This window comes from Trypanosoma conorhini (assembly GCF_003719485.1).
Source record: "Trypanosoma conorhini strain 025E chromosome Unknown Tco_14.4_contig_00002, whole genome shotgun sequence".
Lineage (NCBI taxonomy): Eukaryota > Euglenozoa > Kinetoplastea > Trypanosomatida > Trypanosomatidae > Trypanosoma > Trypanosoma conorhini.
The window spans coordinates 85,362-108,768 of NW_021704088.1; the positions used below are offsets into that span (position 1 = coordinate 85,362).

The following is a 23,407-nucleotide window of genomic DNA, read 5'->3' on the forward strand; positions in this document are numbered from 1 at the left end:
TGGCCACGCACACCAACACCGCGCCGCGTGCATTTTTGCCTCCACAAAACAAAACGGAAAAAAAAATGTGTGTGTTCGCTCCACCCCAATACGGCCGCCTCATTGTCCACGCAGCGCTCACTTTTCATTGGCGGCACCTCAGCGTGCTGTCGCCCCGCCCACCCGCCGCTTCCTCTGCGCGGCGCACGAAGAACCGCCACTCCTGTGCGTCTCGGGGCGGGAGCAGCCGACAGCCGCGAGCGGCGCCCGACCCTCCGTGGGGAGAGCGGGCAAAGCAAAAAAGCAAAAAAGAAAGTATTTAGAAAAGAAAAAATTATTCCCGGCGTTCAACCCAACGGGAGAACTCGCACATGACCAGGAAGCAAAGACGATCCGCAGCGGATCAGCAATTAACTTAGTGGGGGAGACGCACATGCGTTCCCTCTGCGTGCCGCGGCCCAGCGACGCCACCGCCGCTCAGCACAGCGCGGAGAGACCCCACAGCCCCAGCGGAAGCAGTGAGAGCGCCCCAGAAGCACATCCACGCACAGAAATGTCCTTTGCTTTAGCCTTTGCGTGTTGAGCGCCGGCTGCCCCTGAAGACTTGCGCTCTTCCGCCCTCTTCAGTGCGGCAACCTCACTGGCGCTGAAGCGGCGGTTGTACAGCAAGACGTTCGTCAACGTCACGCGGCCCCCAAAGGTTGGTTCGCTGCCCCTGTAGCCCCCAAAGAAGATTTGCGAGACCCTCTCCGACGGCCTCTCCAGCTGAGGTTCGCCAGAAACAGACGAAGGCCGGGCAGTCACAGTAGCTGGGCGCTTCTTCAAACTCCCCACAAGCCGCCCGTCGACGTACGCTGAGCCGCTGCCATTTTTCACCGTGAGCACCACTCGGTATGCCTCCCCCTCCTCCCACGCAATTGTTTCAGCATTATTTTCTGCCCCCGCCCCGAGCTTCGTCCTCCAGTGCTTGTGTTCGTCGTACCACAGCCCCAAATATGACCCAGTGATCATCGTCCTCACGCCCAGCAGTGGGGTGGCGCCCTTTGGCGCTTCGTTGATGGTCACCGTCGCCACAAGGGTCACCTCTTCGCCCACGGAACTGTGCCCTGGGCCATCCTCGTCTCCGCCCACCGGCCACACAATCGATGCACCACGCCCCGCCAGCGCAAAGCCATCATCGACCTTCGTTGCTCCTTCCAACACCGTGGCGCCCACCCCAAGGTACTCGTCCTTCCAGTGGGTATTGTCGCCGCCGTTCGACAAAAACCCAACCAGCCCGTCCGTTGGCATAGCACCGACGCAGGCAGCAGCGGTGGTGGCGGCGGAGCTGCAAAGCGTTGCAACTCTGGCGTCCACATCTTTCCATTTATTCAGCACGGCCTTGATGCGCTGCAGCTGCTCTGGAAGGCGCGCAAAAACAAGAATGTCTGACGTATCACCTTTCTTCGTGTAGAGGGCAAACAACTCATCTTTTGTGTACAGCAGGGAGCTGAAAAGGGCGGCGCCCGCATCATCCGCAGATATTGGCCCAACATCGTGGGTCCGAGCACCGTCGGAGAGCCACAGGTGGATTACTCTGCGTGGCGTGCCTCTTCCACTGGTTCCTCCTGGCTCAGTACGACTTAACAGAGTCGTGGTGTAGAGGAGCACACTCCTCTTCTCAATGGTTGCACTGATGAGGTCGGAACCACCGTGGTTCATAGACAACGCGTATGCGTCGCCCAACAGGCGTGCGAAGGGCCCGGCTGCCTCGTTCCACGTCTTCCCCTCGTCACTGGATCCGTACACCTTGCCATGCCGCGAATAAGAAGAGTTTAACGTGGCCATGAAAAGTTTTCCCGCCCACTCGAGAAGCGTGGCAGCTTCACAGCCCTGAGCAATTGCACCCGCCGCATGAAGCTTCCAGCTACTCCCATTGTCGTCGGAGTAGACGACGGTGCAGGCAAGTGTGCCTGTTCCGTCGTTGGTGGTTCCCGCAAGAGGGAAGAGAATCGTCGCGGCCCCAACCGCAACGCCTCTGGCCCCACGAGAGGGTTCCAGATCCTCCCACGGACGCGGCGCAGTCATTTCTGCGGCAAGCGCCGACTTCAGCGATCGGGGTTCCCCCCACGCGACTGCTTTCCTTCCTTGCTCTGCCACAGGCCCTGGAACGTCACCAACGATCAGCGCAAGGTCCCAGTTGTCTTCACGCGAAGAGGAAGTGTCGGCAGCGACTGTCTTTGACACAAGGAGATATATTTTGCTGTCCTTCACCAGCGCCTTCGGGCCAAACAGTGTCCTATAGCAGACCTCTCCTTCCACTTGTTTTGTCACACGCTGCGTCTTCCACTCTTGTTTCGCCCATGTGGCGTCTTCCTTCAACTTTTCGTCTGCTCCGTACGCATTGGATTTTGCCCAAGTGTCAAAACCCATGCTTTGCTGAGTGCCGTTGTGTTTGCCGACGGCAAGAGCAACCAGCACCCCATTCACGTCGAGAAGGGAGTGGCTGAAGAATGAGGAGACACCTTGATAACGGTCTTTGTCGCCCGTTTCCCCAGCGGCAAGCACTGGAGTTTCCCCTTGTTTGAAGAGCTCAACCTCCTTCGACTCTTTCCGCGCTCCTTCAACGCTGGTCCCAGCCCCACTGCTGCCGCAGCACATCAGTGCGCAGAGAAGGAGCGGCAGCACCGCAAAGGGAAACAGGTGCCGCGGCATGTCGTGCCGCTGCCCACACACACTCTCTCTCTCTTCCCCCCTTGCGGTCGATCCTCCCAGGCCGCGACGGTTGCGTGTGTGTGTGTGTGTTGACGGTGGTGGTACCTGCAGAGCCTTCAAAGCGCACAGCAGAAAAGTAGCGTTTGGTCTCTCTTTCCCTGTGTGTGCGCAAAGAGAGAAGTAAGAAGAGGAGCAAACACAGGCAGAGGCGATGACGCAGGTGCGGCAGCGGGGAGCAGCGCACACGCCGCCTAGCCACCGCAGCGAACTCGCCTCCACTCGCGCCTCCGTGAGGGAAGCGGCGAGGGGGCGGCGGGCTCCGCCCTCCTGCGGGGCAAAAGGCAGGCAACGCAGCAAACAAACTTGCGGAGTACAACAAACAAGTGCCCCGAGCAGCCCCCGCACGCATTCGTCGAGCGCCGCACACGTGCGTGAAAGATATTTGGGGGTGACTGTTTCCACTTCTCTATCCGGCCAGGCAGTGCGCAGTGAAATGGAGGAACAAGCCCCCCAGCGTTCCCAACCTCGCCTCCTTCTACAGTGCTGACGGATGTGTGTCTGTGTGTGTGTGTGCACTGACGCCCCCCTACGGCAATTCCGGGCCCCGCGAGCGTGGCCGATGTGGTCGGCCACCGCCGCCCGAAATTCCACCTGCAGGGGAGAATCCATCAGTAAAAGAAGAAGGCAAGCAAAAAAGAGGAGGCGCGTCTGCCAAAAGTCTACCCACCGCCCCACCGTGGAGGAAAAGTGGCTTCCGCCGGAGCCGCCGGGGCAAAGTGGCAGATATTGCACTGCACACAACATGAAACCTCAGCCCCCCTCTCAAAGGAGTCAAGCAAAAAAAAAATAATAAAATAAAAAATAAAAAAGGGCGTATGTAACAGTGGGGAAAGAGAAGGGAGGTATATTTCTGTTGCCCAACCCATCAGCGCTGAGCGGCGCGAATGCAAAGACGCATAAGCGCGCGTGGTGTCGTGTGAAAGGCGCCCTTTGCACTCAAAGGGGCGGCGGCGGGTTGGTACACGGCGGCCTCAAAAAACTGCGGAAAGCGCGAGGTCATGTGCGTGGAAAGCCAGCCCAGGTTCCGCTGCTCACCACGTGGCTCCAGTTCCGACCAAGTGGGGGGGAGAACGGCCAACGTCCGTGTCTCATCCACGGCGTAAAGCTCGACGTTGCACAGCGAGATGGCGGTAAAGCAGGAGTCTAGATGATGCATCTTCACGCCCTTCTCATGCCGCAGCTCGAGCACACCGCTCTCCGGGAGATACTCGTCGACGTCGGGAGTCCCCAGCCGGAGAGCAAAAAGGGAGCGGAAGAGGGCCACGCGATTCACGACACACTCGGGGGCGGTCGCCACTTCGTAGCCCCCCATTTCTGCGAGAAGGTTGAGCAGCAGCGTGCCTGTCAGCAGGGCGTCGTAGCCGGCCTCATGCGTCGGCCCACCGCCCTCGCCGCCGGCAGAAGTGTGACCGCGCTCACCGCCCCCGGTGGCGAGGGGGTCGTAGGATTCAAACCCCAAAGGAAGCGTCACATGCACGTGCGCGGAGCGAAAGCCGTACTCGCCAAAGAAGCCACTCAAGTAACGGGCCCCAAAGCGTCCCACAGGAAAAAACGCCTGCCGGGTTGCAACATACCTGGTGTCAAACACAGTGGGAAACAACTCCTGCATGCGAAGCTTAAACTCGGACAGAGTCTCTGGTAACGGGCCGTCCAGAGTGGCAACCAAAAAGAGGAGGTCCGCAAAGCAGTTGTGACCGACGCAGGGCTTTTGACTCAACACAAGGGCGTTGAACACCAGACGAAACCCCAGCATGTTCACCAGTTCTCGTTCCCGGAGGGCCTGCTCCTTTTCAAGCAGGCGTTTACGCTCCTCTGGGAAGACGGCCCGCAGCATGCCAATGTGAGCCGCCCCCTGGCGTCGAAAGGTGAGGGAAAGGGCGGGGCAGTGCTGAGCTATGTACCGCTCAAGCGCCTCGCGGGCACTCTTGCCCCGTTGTGGTGGCAGGAAAACGTCTCGTCCACCGGACTGAATGAGCTCCACGGAGGCGGCCACCTCCACCACACCCGCCGTCTGCCCGGCATTCCTCCCCTTTGCACGCTCCAGCACCGCTTCGACCCGTTCAACGAAGGCCTGGGCCAGCGCCACGGCGTTATTGTACCACGCCCGCTCGTCTTCTGTCAAGAGACTTTCTCTCTGCGCCTCTTGCTTCTCTGCGTTGCGAGTTCGGTCCAGCTCCCGACACTTTTCCGCATGCCTGCTGCGCAGTGCCTCCTCCTGCCGTGCGTCACAGTACGCCATGCCTTGGTACACCCATGACTGAAAGTTCATGTCGTGTCGGCGGAGAAACGCGAGAGAGGAGGGGCTGAGCACGACGTCCCTGGAACGCTCCTCCGCCGTAAAGTCGTCGGCGTGGTGAGGAAAGAGGAGAAAATTGAACGGCCGAGCAACATACCGCGTCGGCGTGGCGCCGGCCGCAGTGGTGTCTCTGTGAAACAAGCATATCCCAACCTGAATGATGTTGTAGCGGCTGGCGACGGCGCGCTTGGCACGGTAACTCTCTTCTGGCGTGTCTGTGATCGTCTCCGGCAGCTCCGCCGTGTTGATGCCCGTCAGCTCCTCATCAAACGCGTAAAAGTCGCACGTCTGCAGGAGCTCCACAAACTTGGGAAAGACGGCAGGGAAGGTGTCCCGAGTGACCTGCATTGCCCCCGCCTCTCGCGCGTTCGCGTTCGCTCTTGCTCTGGGCGTGTGGAAACGCGATTTAAAGGGGAATCGCCGCCGCAGACCGCTTCAGGAGGGTCGGACAAAAAGAAACGGATGCTCGCCTTACAGCGGAGGGAACCGGCCGCCACGACGTCCGTGAGTGGTTAAAGTAGCTGGTGGCAAGGGGGGCGGGGGAAACGAGAAAAAAAGTTGCCCTCTCCTCTCGAAGAGGGGGAGGAAGAAGTTTTCTGCGACGGGAATAAGGAATAAGGCTTGACACATGCGTAAATATAAATGCACAACCAGAGAGAGAGAGAGAGAGAGCAGCAAAGCAAGACCAAAAACGGAGGAACCATCCCCCTCTCGCTCGGCGCTACGGCAGACACATTGACCAGTGCACCGCGTGACGCAGCTGCAGACTGGGGTAGATGCCCTCCCCGTCATGCACGCCGCCCTTCGCCGCCGCACCGCAAACATTGCTGGTGGGCGACACTGCCTCATAGTGCACATACACGTGAGATGTGAAACTCATCGACATGAGCTGGATCAGCTCCTCGCGTGAGACTCCGTCGGCTGCTCCGGTGGCAACGGCACCAGGCCTCCACAAGCCTGAGGGGGCGGACGCCGCGGTGCCGCGTTTAGAGGGCACGGGGGCTGAGCCACGGGGAGGGACGAGGACTGTGCTGCGTTCCTCGTCCGCCACCTCCTTCGCATGCCCCTTTAAAAACTTGCCGTAGACGCTTCCAAGCGAGTGCGGCTCCAGCAGGTAGCACAGGTGGGGCCGCAGCTGAATGGCAAACTGAAAGTTCATGGACTCCTCCGGCTCCAGCACAACCGGGACGCGAAACTCATGCACCGCAACGGGCGTCACCGTGACGGCGCGTCGCAGGAGTTCCACGTACTTCAGGTCCGCACTGCGTGGTCCCGCCCGCTGCTCGGACCACAGTGGGACGCTGGAAAGGCTGCCAAGGCTCTCCCCAACCCAGGTGGAGGAGATGTCAAAGGCGACCTGCCGCACACGCAGCGGGAAACCCGCAATGTTCACCACATTCACATTCACCAAGGCGCGGTACTGCGACACGCGTCGTGCGACGGAGGAGCAGCACAGCAGCTGACCCACCCGCGCCTGGTAGTAGCAGGTCCCTAGCACCACAAAGGAGGGGCGGTACCAGCCCATTTTCTGCTCCTGCACAGAGAGAAGGGCGCGAAGCATGACATCGTCGCCCGCATCACCGGCCCCCCACTTGTCCACGCCGCCGCTAGAGAAGGGAAGCAGCAACACAAAGCCCAATGTCATGGGCCTGTGAGTCTCCTCTACTTCCGGCAACGCGTAGCTAAACGTGTACGTGTAGCTCAGATGACGTGGCATCGCGCCCTGTGGCTTTCCTTCCGACGCGCCTGCTTCCACTACTGCTGCTCGTGGCACCTCCACCTCCACCTCGTCCCGCGGCTCCGCCGCCACCGTGAGGATCCTTCCTGCGGTTGCCATCACGTTCGACGCCGCAGCCTGGGCGTTGGGGGCTGCTTCCACGCGTGTCCGCTCCTCCCAGAACGGCGGGACGCCGCCGCGGAAGCAGCACCCCACGCCATGCTGCGGCCCATAGCTGGCCGGCGCTGCCTGGCCCTGCGTCCTACCCGGCGACGACGGCGCCGCCGCAGCCCCCACGACAACTGGCAGGATGCGCAGCGTGCGAAACAGCTTCCGCCAGAGCAGGCAAAAGTCGCTCTCCCCCAGCGCCGCCATCAGCGCGGCCCCGTCACGGTTGCGCTCGCCGTTCTCATTGGAGAGCGTGAGGGTGAGCTGAAATCGCAGCGACTGCCACGACAGCAGCAAGGGCGTGCCCTCCTCGTCGACAAGCTCAGAGAGCCGCCAGAACTGCACCGCCAAAAGTCTACGAAGAATATCCATCGCGACACTACGCCACAATCAAATCCACCTTCGCGGATGCGACAAACAAAGGAACAAACCAAAGAAGAAGAAACGAGGTGCAGGCGAGGGAACGAAGTTGCACCTGTCCCCGCATTGCAAGAAAGACAAGAGAAACAATTCGCCCCCAACCTTATGTCCTTCTCCCTCCTTCCTCTCCGTAAGGTGAATAAATATGATAAACGGAAGCGCATGCATGCGTCATGGCGCCGGCGAAGACGCACAGAGGTGTCGTACAGCAATAAAAGACGTAGAAAACACCCACCCACACCCTCACACACACACAGAAGCAAAAAACACAAAAACAAATGACATCTCCGCACAACTCCACGCGGTATCACAAGGGGTCCAAATCCGTCTCCGCACGTTTCCACGTCGTTTGCTTCGTTTTCTTGTTGTAATAGTATACTTTGCCCGTGGCGGGGTCTTTTCTTTCCGCCCACTCCGTCAATTGCTGCTTCTTCTCTGGTTGCTGCGAAGACGTCAAGGTCGCGCTGGAAGTCCCGCCATCCTCCCTGAGCGTATCCTCCAGCTTCCACGTTGTTGCTTTGGTCTTCCGATGTACGTAGTACGTGCGGCCGCTGCTCGGGTCGGCCACCGCACGCCACTCGGCGCCACAGGCCGCGACTTCCCCCACGCCAGTTTCTTGCGGCTCACCTTTGAAGGTGTCCTCAACGTTCCAGGTAGTCTTCTTTGTCGCGACATGCACGTAGTAGGTTTTACCGCTGGCAGGGTCAAGCACAGACCTCCACCCGGCTCCGCACTGCCGGAACTTTGCCTCGGCCTCCTTCTTCGGTGCGTCTGCCACCGCCTTGCTGGTCGCCCCCGCAGGCTGCACCTCCACCTGCGCCAAGGACGACGTCACAGCAGCGGTCTCAAACTCCGCGTTGACACTTCCCCCTTTTTCTGCCCCGCCATGAGCTTCTTTTGCTACCTCTTCTTTCCCCGCATCCACCCCCAGCGAGGCAGAAGGGAGCCAAGACGTCTTCGGAGCCCTTCCAAAGACACCCTTGGAGGCCAACAGGCTCGGAGACGCAGCGTGAGAGGAAGACAAGATACGCGACTCTATCTCACGGGCACGTTGCAGCTCCTCCTGCAAACGGCGCCCTTCCTCTGCCTCTGCCTCCGCCTCCTCGGGCCCCAAAGCAGATTGCTGCATCAGCGGCGGTGGTGATGGAAGTGTTTGCTGCAGTGGGTCTTGCGGCTCCCGCTGCTCGGGGGCGTCAGTGTGGCGAGGCTGCAGCGCCTCCTCAGACGATCTGTTCACGGTTAGTGGTGACTGCGCCGTTGCTGCCGCTGACAGCACCGGTGGGTGAGTTTTGGGGTCGTCCTGACAGACTGCCACCGCCGACTGGTACGGCGGCGCACCTGCAGCGTGTTGAAGCTGCCAAAGATGATTCTGATGCTGGCGAAGAAACTGGCGAGCCGCACCCATCAGACTCATCTCACCAGACCCCTGCGCATCACTCATATTGTCATACATCTCCACGGCCGTGCGCAGCTCGCGCAAAAGCGCCTCTCGCTCCGCAAGAGGAGGAGGGAGAGGATTTTGGTGCGACGACGGAGAGGCGTCTCGTGGATGCCCTACACGCCACTCCGCCTCTGCCTGGCGTGCAATGGCGCCATCAATCACGTTCCACAGCTCTGGATGCAGCGACTGCTGCTGCCTCGACCATGTATTAAATTCGATACCACCGCCTTGGCGAGTCTCCCCCGGCGGAGAGGCTTGAATGCCTGCAATATACTCCGCTCGCCGCCTATCACGCTCCGCCAGGAGACTGTCGATAAAAGATGTCGCCCCACGCGCCTCGCTCGCCGGTTTCGGTTGGGCAACCAGCCTATGCGAGGTGGTTGCTGCCGCACGGCCATCCCTCTCTCCTCCTCTCTGCACGGAGCCCATATCCCTCGTGCGGTGCTCCGCTGCGTCTGTGGGAGGCCCCATCGCGCGCGGCACCGCGAGCCCGCCATCGAGCGGGCCGCACTGGGCGCAGCCGCGGATGTTCTGATGCATGGCGGCCCGAAAGCGCTGCTGGGCGGCACGCGTGCGGAACGTGACAAAAAAACCCCGCCGCGGTGGAAGTCCATCCCTCGCGTCGGCGCAGAGGGAGGAGTAGTCGTTCAGTGGCAGCAGCTGCAGCCCGCGCCGGCGTCGCCCCGCGTCGCCGAAGGCCGCAACGGGAACCTCGACAAACACCTCGTCCCGGGGCTCGTGAAACGGGACAAAGACGAGCAGCGGGCCCCGCTCGCTGCTCCGCAGGGCCTCACGGCGCCGCGCGACACACGCGAGGGCCAAACACAACTCGGACGGCGTCTGAACCGAAGAAAGAAAGGCTACGTTTTCGTCGTCGGCGTCGTCGTATTGTTTTATAGCGCCGCCGTCGTTTCGGTGATCCTCGTAGGAGGCACGCGAAGGGCGGTTGACGGGGTCGATGAGAGGCACGCACTCGCTGTAGCGCGAGTAGAGCAGAGGGGAAGAAGCGGCAAGAGCCATCGCCGCAACTCCCGCCTCCTTTCTACGCTCGCCAAGCGTGGAGAGAAGCAAAAGAGCAAAAAAAAAAGAGGGGTTAAGTAGAAGAGGAAGGAAAAGCACGGAAATAAGAGGACAGTAAAGGAACCATGTGGCGCAGGCACGCCGCAAGGGATGGACACCAAAGCACAGATGCAGTGGATCATGCACACTCGCACAAATATCACGCCAAAGCGATGATGACAGTTCGCTCAGTTTACAACGTTGCCTCGTGGCTGCGTCTTCCTTCTGTGGTGCACATCCACACATCCACACACACACACACAGGGCACAGGCAGAAACAGGCACATGCCTATTTTATGCAATTTCTATTTATGAGTGGCGAAGGGCGGTGCCTGCCGCCGTTTGTGTGTGCACGTGGATGTCTTGCCCAATGAACTCACACTCTCACACTGGAGGCAAGAAACAGGAAAAAAAACTACAAAAAAAAAGAACAAATCTAATAATCTAATGTAGCACACACACACGCACAGAGAAACACACATAACTGCGGGCGCAGAAAGCTAGCAGTTTCACTTCCTTTTCAGCAGAACTGGGTGGCAGCATTTTCAGCGATACTACTGCCAGGAGTGAGCTCAAGAAGCATCCGCTTTGCCCCAGCCAAGACCTCCTCTGCCTGGGCGTGCCGTTCCGCGAACATGAGCTCGTCGCCCTCTACGTTTTCACACAGTGGCTTGACATCCGCAAGCTGAATCATCGTCTCTCGACCGTCGCCGTAGAGGTCACCCAGGAACGGCACAAACGTGCAGCGGGACACGTCCAGGCCCTCGAATATATTCCCCTCGTCATCACCTTCCACCTCCCTCCTGCTGCCACCGCCGTCGGCGTCGCCGCAGCCCTCATCGCGTTCACGGCGATTCCGCTTCGTTGGGTGCATCGGGGCAGCAACGGCGGCAGGAGCCCTTGTGGGACTCACCGGCAGGGTGGCAGAGACATCGTTCTCCTTCCACTGCTGCTGCTGTTGTCCGAGCGCGTGATCCGCCTCAAACTCCTCCACTGTAATCTTCCCACGAAACGTCACGCGCGGCGAGCGTCCCACGCGCTGCAGGTCGCGTCTGGCGATGTAATACCGCCCGCCACGCAAAATATCTAAAGGCGAATCCAACGCTACCGCCCTTGGCTGAACGCAGCCCGTGGAGTCGCACTCTAGCACGCTGCTGATGCAGTACTCCTCAGCCAGCTCCTGTAGGGTGACGTCGCCATTTACTTGAATCGGTGCAAACGCCGGGGCCGTGGCATCCGCGTCACGAATGAATAGCGCCACACTATTAGAAGAGGACTGCGGACTGGCGACCATGGCCTTCTCTGCCATCGCAGCTCTGTTTCCTACAGAAATTCAAGCTAACTAGAGAGACAAGGTGAAAGGACATGAAATGGCGCCTCGCACAGAGCGCAGTGGCTTGGCGCGTCGTACAAGAGGGAGTTGTGGGTGTGGGAAGAGAAAGAAGGCGTCAGCAACGACACAAAGGCACCAACATTTGCATGGGTCAATGAGTAGACTCTGCTTCGCATGCGCAACCAAGACCATCGTAATATGGGCGTATTCAAGCATAACGCGAACGCGTCGTCCGCATGACGGGGCTGCGCGGTGTCTCTACGAGGCACGACAACAACGACGCCCGTGCTGTTCCCTCCTCACCCAAAGGCGGTGCTGGCTCCCATGGGGCCGGGGCCTCGTCTCCGCTGGGCGCCTCACCCCACTCAAAACGCCGCTCCAAAGGCGGCGGCGCCGCCACAAAGAGGACGACCTGCTCCGTGTACGCGACGGGGTTGGCACCCGGCAGGAGTGAGTGGGGGATGCGTATGTCGCCGTACTTTTCCGACAGATTTACCAATATTCTCTTCGGGGGCATTGTCGTGCCCACAGCGCCGCCAAATCCATTCACGTAGAGAGATGGAGTGAAGAGAAGCGAGGGATCAAGCTGTACTGCAAAAAATAGATACCGTGCGTATGTATGTCTATATGTGTGTGTGCGCGTGCGTGCGTGCGTGGTGGCGAGGGAAGGCAAAGAAGAGAAGCAAAGGCAGCAGAGAGAAGAGGGATAGAAAGATGTGCGAGAAGGTGCCCCCGCAAGCCAAGGGAGAAAAGTGGGTGCGCGTGTGCGTGAGTGTCAGTGCGGGGACAAATATCCATTGCGCAGCGCTGCACAAGTTTCTTTCCGCTACGCCCGCAGCTGCACTTCCGCGGACTCCGCCAACTTGTCCAGGATGCACTGCGTCATCCACGCCATGCGGCCCCACTGCTGCATCGCTGCGGCGGAGGCGACGAGTCTGCCCTCACGGTTTCTGGACAAAGCGGCGTCAACGTCGCGCCACATCCGCGTTTGCTGGCAATAGCCGTCCTCGTCCGGCACCGCGATGACGTGCTCCTCACGCGTCACGGTGAGCTCAGTGCCACGCGCCGCCGTCCGCGCCTCCACAAACTTGAAGCTGGCGCGCCCAGCGGGTGCCGTAACGGGAACGTAAATGTTTGGCGCCTCAATAATGCCCGTCGTCCCCGACACAGTAAACTCCGCCTGCTGGGCACTGTTGAGGGCGCAGTAGAGATACCCCGTCACACGTTCCCCATCCACGTCAAAGGAGAGCTCCCCAGAAAAGGCAAGAATGGCACCCTTCTCGTTCTTCTCCAGGATTCGCCCAACGACAGCCTTGGGCATTTGGAAGTTCATGGCATGCAGCATGACGCGCACGCAGTACCAGCCACAATCTCCCAAGGCGCCGAGATTCTCCAATGCGGGATTAAGGCGGATGTCTGAGCGTCGTCGCTCCGCATCCGCGCACCACGCAAGCGCCGCCGTCATGCGCCGCACCTTTCCACAGCGTGGGAGGGTTTCCAGCAGCTTTTGCACCCAAGGCCCATGTGAGAACATGGTTCCATCCATGTACAATAACTGCCTCGCCCCGAGCCGCTCCAGCCAGTCCTGCAGCACAGCGGCGTTCTCTGCCGGAGGCTTCTCACCCACGACGTGTTTGTCGTGCTCCGCACACTTCACCACCCACACCGGTCGCTCCATAACAGGGATGGAGATGTACACCACGTCCACATCATCAGAAACCACCAATTCCTCGTAGCTGCATACCCGGGGTCTGCTGGACGCATCGAGGTTGAGATACTCGCAGCACTCCTGCACAAACGCCTCGGCTTTTTGAGGGTTACGGCTACCCACCACCGTCACAAGAAGCCCGGCACGATTAATGGCATCCCACACCTTCCGCGCGATGGCGGAGGCACCGAGAAGGCCCACATGAACAGCAGGTGTCATCTGTGAGGCCAAACACACGGGCGCACGCCGTCAGCGTTATAGACAAGTAGCTGCAATATGTATCTATATATTCGGCGTGGTGTCAACAGAAGAAATGGCGGGCTGAAGAAGATGAGACGGGGTGCGCAATTAACGACACAAGAATCAATCAACCAACACCAAAAGCAGCAGGTGCGGTGAAAACCATGCAAAATCCACGGATAAAAGGGCTCTGTAGAATAACGGAGAATACCAAAAAACAAAGGCCTCCGCGTCACAACTCCACCACCGCCATCCCCTGCTTTTTCAATTGCGCTAGTGCGGCAGCCCTCTCCGGTGCTGCTGTTTTCTGCGTGCTGGAGGCCTCGGGCTTCGTGGTGGTGGTGGTGGTGGCAATGGCATTGTTTTCCTCAGCGGGGGCGACGGCGGCCCACTCGGCGCTCTTCTGCGCAGACTCCATCAGTTTGTCGCACACGTGCTGCGTTGCCCACGCCATGCGTGCCCACCTCTCCGACCGCTCCGGCACCACCACGGGCGGCTCCCCGGGGTCAATGTGCATCAGCGCGAGCCCAACGTCTCGCCAAAGCTGCACCGCTTGAAACGTGCAATCTTCATCGCAGCGGCGTGTTTCAACCTCCCGGCGGAAGGACGGGGACTCCGTGGGCCCTTCAAAGGTGGTGCGCTCAACGCTGAACGTCGGCACCGCCTCATCCGTAGGATTGATGGCCCCGTGCACAACGATAATACCGTCATCGCCCTTGATGCGCACCAGCTGCTCATGCGCTGCGTGGAAGGTGCAGAAAAAGGCCCCCACCACGGGCTCACCCGCCACGGTAAAGAGAAGTTCGCCAGAGAAGGCAGAGATGCCATGTTTCGCGCCACTGCGCTGCGCCACGCGGCCCATCACGGCGTCTGGCAAGGCAAAGTCTACCAGGTGAAGGAAGTAGCGCACGCAGTACCAACCGAGGTCCCCCAACGCTCCCATCGGCTCCTGCGCAGGATCCAGGCGAATGTCGCTCCGAAGAAATTCCTCGGACGCCATAAAAGCAAAGTGTGCCTCCATGCGCCGCAGCCTTCCAATCTCACGACAGGCGCGGCAAACCTCTTGGATGCGACGGCTATGAGACAACATGGTGCCATCCACAAATAGCAACCGCTTTGCGGCGAAGTGCTGCAGCCATTCCCGCAGTTCTAACGAAGACACGGCTGTAGGCTTTTCACCAACCACGTGCTTCCCCTGCTTGGCACACTCCAGCATCCACTTGTGCCGCGCCGTGACAGGGATGGCAATGTACACCACATCCACGTTTGGCGACGCCACGACGCTCTCGTAGTCGCTGACCAGCGGCCTGCTCGCAAAGGGCATCGCGGCGTGAAGCTCCTCCACACACTTCTCTCCCCGGGGCTTGTCCCGACAGCCCACAGCCGTCAGCTCATGACCTGCCTCGTGGACAGCAACCCATGTCTTTCGCAGCACCTTCGCGGCGCCAAGCGCGCCCACGCGCAGCCGCGTTTTCGGAACGACTGTCATTCGTGCAACTATTGGCCACTGCTCTCGCCCAGTTTCTTTCGTATTCGATGCCTTCCTCGCACCTTGCAGGAAAAACAAGCAAACAAAAAAGCAAACAAAAAAGCAAAAAAAAGCAATAAGGTGCCTCCACGGCAGATTCCAGGCAATAACACATTCCTACCACAAATGACACGTGTGAGGCGCTGTATGAAGGCTGAGGCACCTCCACAAGGTCACCCGCGTGCCGAATCCGACCAAGACAGAAGTAATTTCGTATTCCAGCACAAATCTCCCACCCCTCCAGCAAACCTGACGGGAATCGTTTTGCCACCAAACACACCAGGGTGTATATTTGTTATCCTTACACTTTTTTCCCCCCTCTTTTGGTTGTTGTATTTCGTCCTTTTCTGGTTTTCTTTCGCTGCAGTTTGCTATATATATTTATATAAATATATACATGTATATTGAACCTACACGGCAAATCGCGCCGCGTATGGAGTGTAGCGGCCGTTCATGAAGACATACACAACTACTAACATGAATAGGGAAGATCCCGCTGGAAAACTGGGATGCAGTGCGATGATGCACGTCGCACGGCACCCGCCACCTGGAATACGCAACTCTTGCGGCCAACGACGCGTAGGCACCGTGCGTGCGCTGTTAGGGGAGGGGGAGAGCATGTCCTCTTGTTTGAGCTCCACACCACCGATGATGACGTCGTACTCGGCGTTGTTCAATATAGTTAACTCCGTACCGCGTGTGGGAGTTTTTCCATCCAAGTATATATCCAATGGACACCCACGACCCATAAGAGGAATGTGGTAAAAACTGGTGTAAGGAAGTTCTCCCAACGTTGCCGGACGACGCACAAACGGGGGAACGGGGGGTTCCGATGGAGTCAGCTGTTGCTGTTGCTGTTGCTGCTGTGGGTCTTGTGCCGGCAACTGCTGTGGAGGTGCGTATGCCTGTGCCACGGCCTGTGAAGGCTGAGGCCCGGGCGCCGATGCGTACTGAGTCGGTGGGTATGTTGTCGGCGATTGAATTGTAGTGGAAGACTGCTGTTGCTGTTGCTGCTGTGGGCCTTGGGCCGGCAACTGCTGTGGAGGTGCGTACGCCTGTGCCACGGCCTGTGAAGGCTGAGGCCCGGGCGCCGAGGCGGCAGATGCTAACGGGTCCGCCTCTGCAGAGCTCTGAGGAGGCGGCCCTTGCCAGCTTGGCGCCGTCGCTGCTGGGGACACCGGAGGGCCAGGTGACACCGATGCGTCCGCGGTCCGTGTTTTCTCCGGTTGCACCGTACCCGTAGCTGGAGGTTCTGACAGAGCCGTCTCCTTCTCCCCGGAGCCTGACGGCTTCCCAGCGTTATCATTGTTCGTCACACTACCTGCTGCCGCCGCCGCCGCAGCTGAGGTCGAGGGTGCCGGCGGTGGCTGTTGTGGTTGTGGTGGTGGCTGCGCCCAGACAGGAACCACCGTCGCCGCCACGGGCGGGTGGTACAACTCCAGAGGGTCTTGCGGCTGCTGCAGAGATTGGGACGGCTCCCCGCTCGTTGTTGGCGCTGCGGGGTCAGGCGGCTGCGCTGGATGCGACTGGGACGGCGCCGGGGCACCAAAGAGGTCGTCTAACAGGTTTGCATGGCCACCGCTGCCGCCTGCACGCGGCTGTGGCGCCTTAGTTGGCGGGGCGAGACCTCCGAAAAGCGTCGAATCCAGACTTTGTCCATCTACGATGCGTCGTTTGTTGTCACGAATGAACGGTAGCTCCTTCGGCGCCTCTTCGACAAATCCGGCCTCGATACCAGCGGGATAGGGGTCAAACTGCAGCCGGTTCAGCGCGAGCACGTTTCGCTTGAGCTGCTCCACCATGGACTCCTTATCGTACAGTTCCCCAGCCAGCTGCTCCCACTGGTCAATGTAATTCTCGGGGGCGCTGGCGGGCTTACTTTTTGCCCCGGCTTCCGCGGTATTCTTCTTGAGATCCACCAGCACGGACTCCAGGTTGTCAATCTCCTCCAGCAGCGGAATTACCTCGCTCGATATATCGCGATGGCTTTGAAGCGCCTCCAGCCTGCGCAGTTTGGCCTGTGCGGCGGCCAACTGATCCTCCACCTCAGCAACGAGGGCGCCGCTCCGCGCCGACGGGGCACTGTGGACGGCGGGGAGCATGGGGGCGATGCCAGCCTCGTGGGCGGACTTCGCGTCGATGTCCTCGGAAACCCTCTGCCAGTGCTTCAACTCATCGCGGAGGGCGGCGAGGGCGGCGGAGCCGGAGGTCACCTTGTCCTTCGCCGCGTACTGGGTGTCGTACTCCAGCTGCGCAATCTCCCGCTCCAGCGCCTGCACCTTCTCCTGCAGGTCCGCTTCGTTGGGGAAGAGCAGGGCGGCGCGGGCGGCGATCTCCTGTGCGACGTCCGCGTCCGTCTCCACCATCTCCGTCTCACTGGGGAGAACGCCGGCCTTTGTGAGCGACTCCACGACGCGGAACGGAAGTCGCCCCACATGCTTCGACGACTGCGCATCACCACTTCCTTTCGCCGCGGCAGCGCGACTGCTTGCCGCCGCCGAGGCCGCCACCTTCAGCGGCGGTGGTGGAACGGAGGTGGGGTGCATGCGAAAGACGACCTCCAGACGCCCTGGCCTACCGTCCATTCTGAAGGAGATGCTCTTCTTCTCACACATCGCCTCCCCCGCAAGGACGCTGCACATTCCCGCCAGCGGAATCTCAAACCCGGTCAGCTTCGCGGTGTGCTTGCGGTTGGTGATGTCGTAGACGGCGAAGTCAACCATGCGGCGGTCCTTTGGGGAGTCGAAGGAAACCTGAAAGCTCTGCGCCCGGCTGACCTCCTCGGGAGTACTGAACTCCACCTCCCCGGCCGTGCTGCAGACGGCGGGGTTAGACGCGATTTGCACGCCCTTGCGGGAGATGAGCATGGCGTAGGAAAACCCCTGCCGACAGAAGTAGGCGTAAAGCCGCACAGGGTGGATGGTGATGGTGTACAGCGTCATTTTGCAACCGACTACTCTCCTCTACGCTCTCTGCCTTTCTATATCTTAACTTATACGTGTGTGCTTATATGCGTGTGTCCCGGGTCCTTATTTTCGGTTTTTTTTTCCAGTTCCTCTTCACTCCTGCGGTAAACACTCGCAGCCCCGGTGCTAAGCGCCTTGTCGTGACACGCGCAACTTTCAACTTTGCCTTCTCACTTGGCTATGAGGAGGGGGCAAACGAATACAAAAGACATATATGTATATAATTGTTATTACATTGCGTGCATCCAGCCGCCAACAGGGCGGCGACGCAAAGAAGACGCAGTAAGGCATAAAGGCGGCGAGAGCAGTCAGACACACGCACACACACACATGTATGCATATGTGTGTGTATATATATATACTTACACGTCATTCCTCCGCTGTTAGGTGAAGCATGGATGCAGTTTCTCACAAAGGCCGCATTGGGTGTTAAAATGTTACAACGTCGCGTACCCGCGGCTACCGCCCGGTTGCTGCGGCGTTAACAACAGCAGGTGGTCGGTCACTTGCTTCCTCTAGCTGGGCGCCACCGCCCTACTCACGCGCCACATCCCGTGCCTGCAAGGCCGCTAGACGACGCCGCACGTCCTCCTTCTTTTTCTCCAGTTCTGACATGACGTTGCGGGCGGCCACGCCCCCGTCTTCTTTTTCATCCTCGCCTGCTCTTTCAGCATCGTCGCCGTCATCGCCGCTGCTGCCGCCCGAGCCGGCGGCCTCCGCGGATCGCGGGCGCTTTGCACTGGCCGCGGTTGCGCCCTGGGGGGAGGCGGACGGTGGCGGAAGGGGCGGCGGCGGGGCGGCGTAGCCCGGGAGAAGATCCGGCACAAACCTCGCCAGCGTTAGCAGCGGCTTGGAGGCGACGCGCCAGCGCAGGCGGACCCGCATCGTCTGCGGGTTCCGCGACAGCGGGGCGCTGGTGTGCTGGCCGCAGACGAATGTGTCGCCGGCGATGGCGCCGACGCTCTTCTCCATTGCGGCGTCGCCCAGCACCGCCGTCGGCGCCGTGACAAGCGTGAAGCCGCGCCCCTGCCGCAGCGCAACCGCCGCCGAGGGACGCGGTGCCTCTTGCTGAGTGTCCGCGGGGGCGGCAGGCGCGGCACCGCCACGGTTCCCGTCGCCGCCGGCCTCTCTCCCGCTGCTCTGCGGAGGGCGAGCGACGCCCGACTTTTTGGACGCGGCGAGCAGCGCGACTGCCGCCGCCGATGCAGCGGTGCGTGCCGGGCGTGTGCCAAAAAACGAGGACACCGACACTCGTGGGGTGCTGATTGTGGTTGGTGGTGCTGCGCCCTTCACCGCCCCGTCCCCTGTTTCTGTTGCTTCTCTCGGCGCTAACTCCCTCGCGGCCTTTGCCTGCTGCAGTTCCGCCGCAAATCCCTCTGAATCCCAATCGGCAACAAAAATCATTTCGTTCCCCTGAATCGGCATCCCCTGCGCCTCCGTCGCAAGCACGTGGGGCGTGGCAGCCAACGCATAGGCGCGGAACCGCGTTCGCTCCTCCTCAGTGAACATTGCCTGCTTCGCTTCACACCACGCCGAGATGGCGGCAAAGTCGATTTTTTCCACAGGGGCCAGCACAATTTGTTCGACCTCGCTGTATGCGTTGCGAATCGCCGATGGAAGAAGCGCGGTGCTCCGCGCAGGCAGCAGCACGAGAAGCTGCACCAGCACATTCGCGGGACCATCCCCCCACGTAGAGGCCGCAGTTTCCACCTCACCGGCAGCGGCGGTGGCGCCACGGTGCTTCAAATGACTGCGTTTCTTCGCCAACTCCATGAGGGCCTCATACGACAACATGCCGCAGTATTTCCGCAGCAGGTGCAGGGGCGGGGCGCTGCTGTACGGGTAGTAGCAGCCCCAGTGCTCCACCAGCCCCGCACTGTTCTGCAGCGACCATTGCAGCATCGTCCAGTACGCGTAGCACTTGGGCGCCAGCTCCGTATCCTCCCGCGCCTGCCTCCGCCTCAGGAATTCCTCATCCACAAACCCCCAGTCGGCGGCGCCCTCCTTGCCGTTGTCGACGCACAGCCCCTCACCACCAACGCGCTCGCGGCGCATCTCTGCCAGGGAGTCTAACGCATACCGGGCGGCGTCAACCTGGATGGTGTTGGTGGCCGGGTCAATGATGGAGCGATCCCGCGAGATGAAGTCGGTGGCGAGGAGCTCCAGCAGGTCGTCGAGGAAGCCCTCCTCGATGCGGCAGCCCACCGACGGGAGGAAGTCGTTCCCAAACAAGAGCAGAACAAACACCACGTCGTGCAGCGCGCGCTCAAACTGGCGGTTTCTCCGCTCCATCTCGTCCACGGTGTGGCTGCCGCCGGTCTGCAGCCTGAGTTTGGCGCGCAGCTCCTCGCGAAAGGCGTGGATGCTAAAAAACGTGGAGGCCCAACCGTCGCCCACGTGATTCCGCCAACTACTACTACCGCCACCGCCGCCGCAGTGGGGTGTGGGGTACTCGTAGCGGAGGACGTGGATGCGTGGCTCATGCAGGATCAGGGAGCACACCGTCACGTCCGTGTCAGAGCTGCAGATGACGTGAGAGGTGTTTGGGTCGTACGTCGGCTGGGAGCGGAAGCGGCGAATGGCATCCGCTATTTTGTTCTCCCCCTCCCCTGGTCGCCAGACGTCGTCCACGACAAACGTGATGGGTGCCACGGGAGCCGGCGCCGCCGGCTGCAGTGCATCACGCAGCCGCTCCCCGTTGATGCGCTCCGCGCGGCTGGCGCAGTAAAAGTGCAGCGCCTCCGTCAGCCGCGACATGAACGGGGTGCCGACGCTGATGCTGTTGCTGTCCCACTCCACGGCGCCTCTGCCACCGCGGCTACCGCCGCTGCTGCGCCGCCGCCGCCTGGAACGCTGCTGGGCGAGCTTGCCCATAGGGGAGATGCCGTCCACGGCCAGGTACACCAGCGCGCGTGGGCGCACGAGGCGCAGGACGATGTCGTCGAGCAGGTCGAAGAGCTTCCGCAGGATGGCGGCGTCGATGTCCGCCGCGGCCGCCTCACTTGCAGTCGCGAGGGCGGCGGATTGGTACACCAACCCGTTGACGTCAATGTACAGGCAGTCCGCGGCCGGGCAGCTGGTGCTCGGCAGGAAGCACGGCGCAAAGCGTCGCTTCAGCCACGTGAGTAGCAGCGGCACCCCCATTCGCGAAAAACCCCTTGCCCCAGCCGGAGACTTTCAGGCAAGCAACGCTCTGCGTTTTTTTTTCTCCTTTTCTTTTTCGCAATCGCACAGAAACCAACAGCCACCCCCACCGGCGTCAAAGAAGAAGAAAAAGGAACACAGATGCAAGGGATTGCGACACACAGGCAGCGTGAGAGAGAAATAGAGAGCGCGAGTAGAAAAAAGGAGGCAATCGTCTGCGCAGCATGCACGGATGGACGCCCATCTTTGGCCAACTCTCTCCTTGTGCTCTGCGATGCACGCAACGCAGACCACACCGGCAGGGAGCGAGAGGGAAGCCGTTATGCACCGAAGCACATATCCTCCTCCTCCTCCTCCCGCACCACCTCCGCTGTACATGGGACCGCATCGCAGACCAGTTACGTCCCTCCACATTTTCTGCTTCTACATGTGGCTCATGAACGCAACACACCATACATGTCGTCCAGCGTAACGCGGCCGTCGCCGTCCACGTCGCACTCCATCAGCGCCGCCTCTAGCTCAACCATGCTCATTGCACAGAGCTTTTGAAGGTCACGGTCCTCCGCCGCGGCACCCTCGCCTATCAAGCGCCGTATCACAGTCTGTACATCCCGAACAGAGACGGCGCCATCCCCGTCGGTGTCAAGGAGCTGGAACAAGTCGTGCACCTCGCAGTTCCGCATCTCCGTGGTGTCATCCTTCTCCAGCAGCACGTGGGAGAGAATAAAGAGAAAGGTCGAGAAGGTTACGCCGTCCCTCGTGGGCCGCCTGCCCAGGGACAATGAAAGCTCCCTTCCCCTGTAACTGGCCCAATCTGACTCCGCGGTGAACTCCTTGCCGCCGCCGTTGGCGGTGGGATTGTCCTTGCGACGGCCCGGCGCGGCTTTTGAGGAAGCCGCGGACTTCGTGGAGGCTCCTTGCCCGGCCGAAGAGACCCCCAAGTCGGAAGCCTGCGCCGCTGCCTCGGCGGCCGCTGCCGCTGCCGCCGCCATCGCGCGCCGCCGCAGCACAAAGTCGATGGGGTCGTCGTTGAGGGTGTGCACCATGTCCGCCACTTCCAGCGCCGACATGCGTACCCCCAAATCTTTGAAGAACTGCTGCAGCCCCTCCACCCCCAACGTCTCCTCCTCGCCCGTCCCTTTGCATGCTTCCGAATTTGTTGTCCCCTCCGCCTCTAACTCCACCTCCCCCTGCAGCTGCCGTTGCTGTCCGTCGCCCAGAAACGTACTCTTCCTGCTGACGGAGGCGGGCGTCCATGCCGTTTGTCCGTCGCTCTTGCCCCCCTCCCTCTTCCACTCCAGCGTCGCCTCAGCGGCCTTCTCGCCACATGGCACGTCCAACCGATTCGGCGTGCCGTCTGCCCCGCCTTCCTGCAGCGTCGTCCCGGAGGACACCGTCGCCCCCGCCGTTGCTTTACGCGAAGACGTGGAGGGCGTCAACGTGGCGCCCCCCCTCCGTTGCCGCAGCTGCTGCTCCATCGCACGGTACCACATAAACACCTCGCGGGCCTCCCTTGCCACTGCCGGCGAGAGAAAGTAGCGCTGCGCCAGCCGCAGAGCCTCGCCCTCGCTGAAGGGGGGCTTTTGCTTGGCCGCAGCCTCTGCCTCGCCCGGCTGAGGCTGCCTCCGCTCCTCCGGGGGCTGTTCCGGGAAGGCGGCAGACACACGCTGCATTTCCTGCCCCGGCTCCAATCACCTCTGCCCCCCCCCCTTCCGGGTGGTGTCAGTTGCGGCTCTTGACAAGTGTCTTTTTTATTTTATTTTATTTTTTCTTTTGCAGAAATAAAACAAATTCCTTTTTCTACCTCCCCACGCTGGCCGGGCACCCCCCGCAGACACAGCAGGGGATCGGTGTGGGGGGAGGGGCAGACAGCGGCAGCATGGAGGCACACACCAAACGGGCTGTCAGGCAGACACTGTCAGCCCCACAACAACACCATTGCGCCTGCGGGCAGAAGGGGCGGACGACAGAATCAGAGAATTCATTTTTTTTTTAAAAGTAACCACTCGTAACTATTAGGATGACTCAAGCTCTAGCATTCGCACTCTTTCCACCTCATTCCCACCGCATCGACACCGACACCGACAGACACACACACACACGCACACAGGCGTGCACAAACCCCCCGTGGGGTGTAGAACGCACGCGCGTGGGGTGCGGAGCGTGTATCCGTGACCGGCCTCAGGCCTGGGCTCCGGAATCATGTTCCGTTTCCCGGCAGGCTTTCGTCCTCCACGCGCGTTCGCCCCCCCCCCCCCCCCCAGGAGTCACCGCCTGGCACCCGCCTCCCGTGACTGGTGGTGGTGGTGGTGGGGGGGGGGGGGGGCGAAGAGCCGCATCAGTGAAACCCAACGACAACCGCAAACCCCCGCCGTTTATTCCCTCCTTTCGTTTGCGTTTGCGGGCGTGGGCAAAAAATGGAAGCGGGAAGGAGGAAGGGAAGAAGGGAGGCGCACAACAACCGAATGGCGCGGGTCACGGCGAGCCGGCTCCTGCGTTTGTACTGAATCCCATGGGGGGGGGGGGGACAAACAAAAAAAAATGTGAAACGGGGCGGGACGGGGCAGAAAAAGAGAAAAAAAAACACACACACACACACAAAGAAAAGAACACTGACACACCGAGACACGTAGTCGCACAGAAAGCGAATGAAG

At 60.6% G+C, this 23,407-nt stretch overlaps 11 protein-coding genes across 11 annotated transcripts, besides 15 other annotated features; all 11 read right to left on the reverse strand.

The window, feature by feature from the left end:
* Positions 1 to 456: 456 nt before the first annotated feature.
* Tco025E_00167 (trans-sialidase) lies at positions 457 to 2,673 on the reverse strand (the record flags this gene model as incomplete). Its single annotated transcript, XM_029367116.1, has 1 exon — positions 457 to 2,673. One exon carries the CDS (start codon positions 2,671 to 2,673, stop codon positions 457 to 459), a length of 2,217 nt encoding a protein of 738 aa, XP_029232812.1.
* Positions 2,674 to 2,744: 71 nt separating this feature from the next.
* Positions 2,745 to 2,763: a microsatellite.
* Positions 2,764 to 3,224: 461 nt separating this feature from the next.
* Positions 3,225 to 3,246: a microsatellite.
* A 264-nt stretch (positions 3,247 to 3,510) lies between these two features.
* Positions 3,511 to 3,542: a microsatellite.
* A 56-nt stretch (positions 3,543 to 3,598) lies between these two features.
* Positions 3,599 to 5,377, reverse strand: Tco025E_00168 (putative ribonuclease; the record flags this gene model as incomplete). The annotated part of the gene is made up of 1 exon (XM_029367117.1): positions 3,599 to 5,377. One exon carries the CDS (start codon positions 5,375 to 5,377, stop codon positions 3,599 to 3,601), a length of 1,779 nt encoding a protein of 592 aa, XP_029232813.1.
* A 304-nt stretch (positions 5,378 to 5,681) lies between these two features.
* Positions 5,682 to 5,701: a microsatellite.
* Positions 5,702 to 5,750: 49 nt separating this feature from the next.
* Positions 5,751 to 7,286, reverse strand: Tco025E_00169 (Protein X92; the record flags this gene model as incomplete). Its single annotated transcript, XM_029367118.1, has 1 exon — positions 5,751 to 7,286. The coding sequence occupies one exon, from the start codon at positions 7,284 to 7,286 to the stop codon at positions 5,751 to 5,753; it is 1,536 nt and encodes a 511-aa protein (XP_029232814.1).
* A 275-nt stretch (positions 7,287 to 7,561) lies between these two features.
* Positions 7,562 to 7,611: a microsatellite.
* Positions 7,612 to 7,641: 30 nt separating this feature from the next.
* On the reverse strand, positions 7,642 to 10,080 carry Tco025E_00170 (uncharacterized protein; the record flags this gene model as incomplete). The annotated part of the gene is made up of 1 exon (XM_029367119.1): positions 7,642 to 10,080. One exon carries the CDS (start codon positions 10,078 to 10,080, stop codon positions 7,642 to 7,644), a length of 2,439 nt encoding a protein of 812 aa, XP_029232815.1.
* Positions 10,081 to 10,287: 207 nt separating this feature from the next.
* Positions 10,288 to 10,315: a microsatellite.
* A 39-nt stretch (positions 10,316 to 10,354) lies between these two features.
* Tco025E_00171 (uncharacterized protein) lies at positions 10,355 to 11,143 on the reverse strand (the record flags this gene model as incomplete). The annotated part of the gene is made up of 1 exon (XM_029367120.1): positions 10,355 to 11,143. The coding sequence occupies one exon, from the start codon at positions 11,141 to 11,143 to the stop codon at positions 10,355 to 10,357; it is 789 nt and encodes a 262-aa protein (XP_029232816.1).
* A 232-nt stretch (positions 11,144 to 11,375) lies between these two features.
* Positions 11,376 to 11,684, reverse strand: Tco025E_00172 (uncharacterized protein; the record flags this gene model as incomplete). The annotated part of the gene is made up of 1 exon (XM_029367121.1): positions 11,376 to 11,684. The coding sequence occupies one exon, from the start codon at positions 11,682 to 11,684 to the stop codon at positions 11,376 to 11,378; it is 309 nt and encodes a 102-aa protein (XP_029232817.1).
* A 112-nt stretch (positions 11,685 to 11,796) lies between these two features.
* Positions 11,797 to 11,826: a microsatellite.
* A 167-nt stretch (positions 11,827 to 11,993) lies between these two features.
* On the reverse strand, positions 11,994 to 13,094 carry Tco025E_00173 (oxidoreductase-like protein; the record flags this gene model as incomplete). The annotated part of the gene is made up of 1 exon (XM_029367122.1): positions 11,994 to 13,094. One exon carries the CDS (start codon positions 13,092 to 13,094, stop codon positions 11,994 to 11,996), a length of 1,101 nt encoding a protein of 366 aa, XP_029232818.1.
* Positions 13,095 to 13,347: 253 nt separating this feature from the next.
* Positions 13,348 to 14,604, reverse strand: Tco025E_00174 (oxidoreductase-like protein; the record flags this gene model as incomplete). The annotated part of the gene is made up of 1 exon (XM_029367123.1): positions 13,348 to 14,604. The coding sequence occupies one exon, from the start codon at positions 14,602 to 14,604 to the stop codon at positions 13,348 to 13,350; it is 1,257 nt and encodes a 418-aa protein (XP_029232819.1).
* A 411-nt stretch (positions 14,605 to 15,015) lies between these two features.
* Positions 15,016 to 15,048: a microsatellite.
* Positions 15,049 to 15,053: 5 nt separating this feature from the next.
* Tco025E_00175 (uncharacterized protein) lies at positions 15,054 to 17,585 on the reverse strand (the record flags this gene model as incomplete). Its single annotated transcript, XM_029367124.1, has 1 exon — positions 15,054 to 17,585. The coding sequence occupies one exon, from the start codon at positions 17,583 to 17,585 to the stop codon at positions 15,054 to 15,056; it is 2,532 nt and encodes an 843-aa protein (XP_029232820.1).
* A 333-nt stretch (positions 17,586 to 17,918) lies between these two features.
* Positions 17,919 to 17,940: a microsatellite.
* A 203-nt stretch (positions 17,941 to 18,143) lies between these two features.
* Tco025E_00176 (putative 5'-3' exonuclease XRNC) lies at positions 18,144 to 20,753 on the reverse strand (the record flags this gene model as incomplete). Its single annotated transcript, XM_029367125.1, has 1 exon — positions 18,144 to 20,753. One exon carries the CDS (start codon positions 20,751 to 20,753, stop codon positions 18,144 to 18,146), a length of 2,610 nt encoding a protein of 869 aa, XP_029232821.1.
* Positions 20,754 to 21,092: 339 nt separating this feature from the next.
* Positions 21,093 to 21,122: a microsatellite.
* A 65-nt stretch (positions 21,123 to 21,187) lies between these two features.
* On the reverse strand, positions 21,188 to 22,426 carry Tco025E_00177 (uncharacterized protein; the record flags this gene model as incomplete). The annotated part of the gene is made up of 1 exon (XM_029367126.1): positions 21,188 to 22,426. One exon carries the CDS (start codon positions 22,424 to 22,426, stop codon positions 21,188 to 21,190), a length of 1,239 nt encoding a protein of 412 aa, XP_029232822.1.
* A 74-nt stretch (positions 22,427 to 22,500) lies between these two features.
* Positions 22,501 to 22,528: a microsatellite.
* Positions 22,529 to 22,825: 297 nt separating this feature from the next.
* Positions 22,826 to 22,862: a microsatellite.
* A 136-nt stretch (positions 22,863 to 22,998) lies between these two features.
* Positions 22,999 to 23,015: a microsatellite.
* Positions 23,016 to 23,048: 33 nt separating this feature from the next.
* Positions 23,049 to 23,079: a microsatellite.
* Positions 23,080 to 23,318: 239 nt separating this feature from the next.
* Positions 23,319 to 23,382: a microsatellite.
* Positions 23,383 to 23,407: the final 25 nt, after the last annotated feature.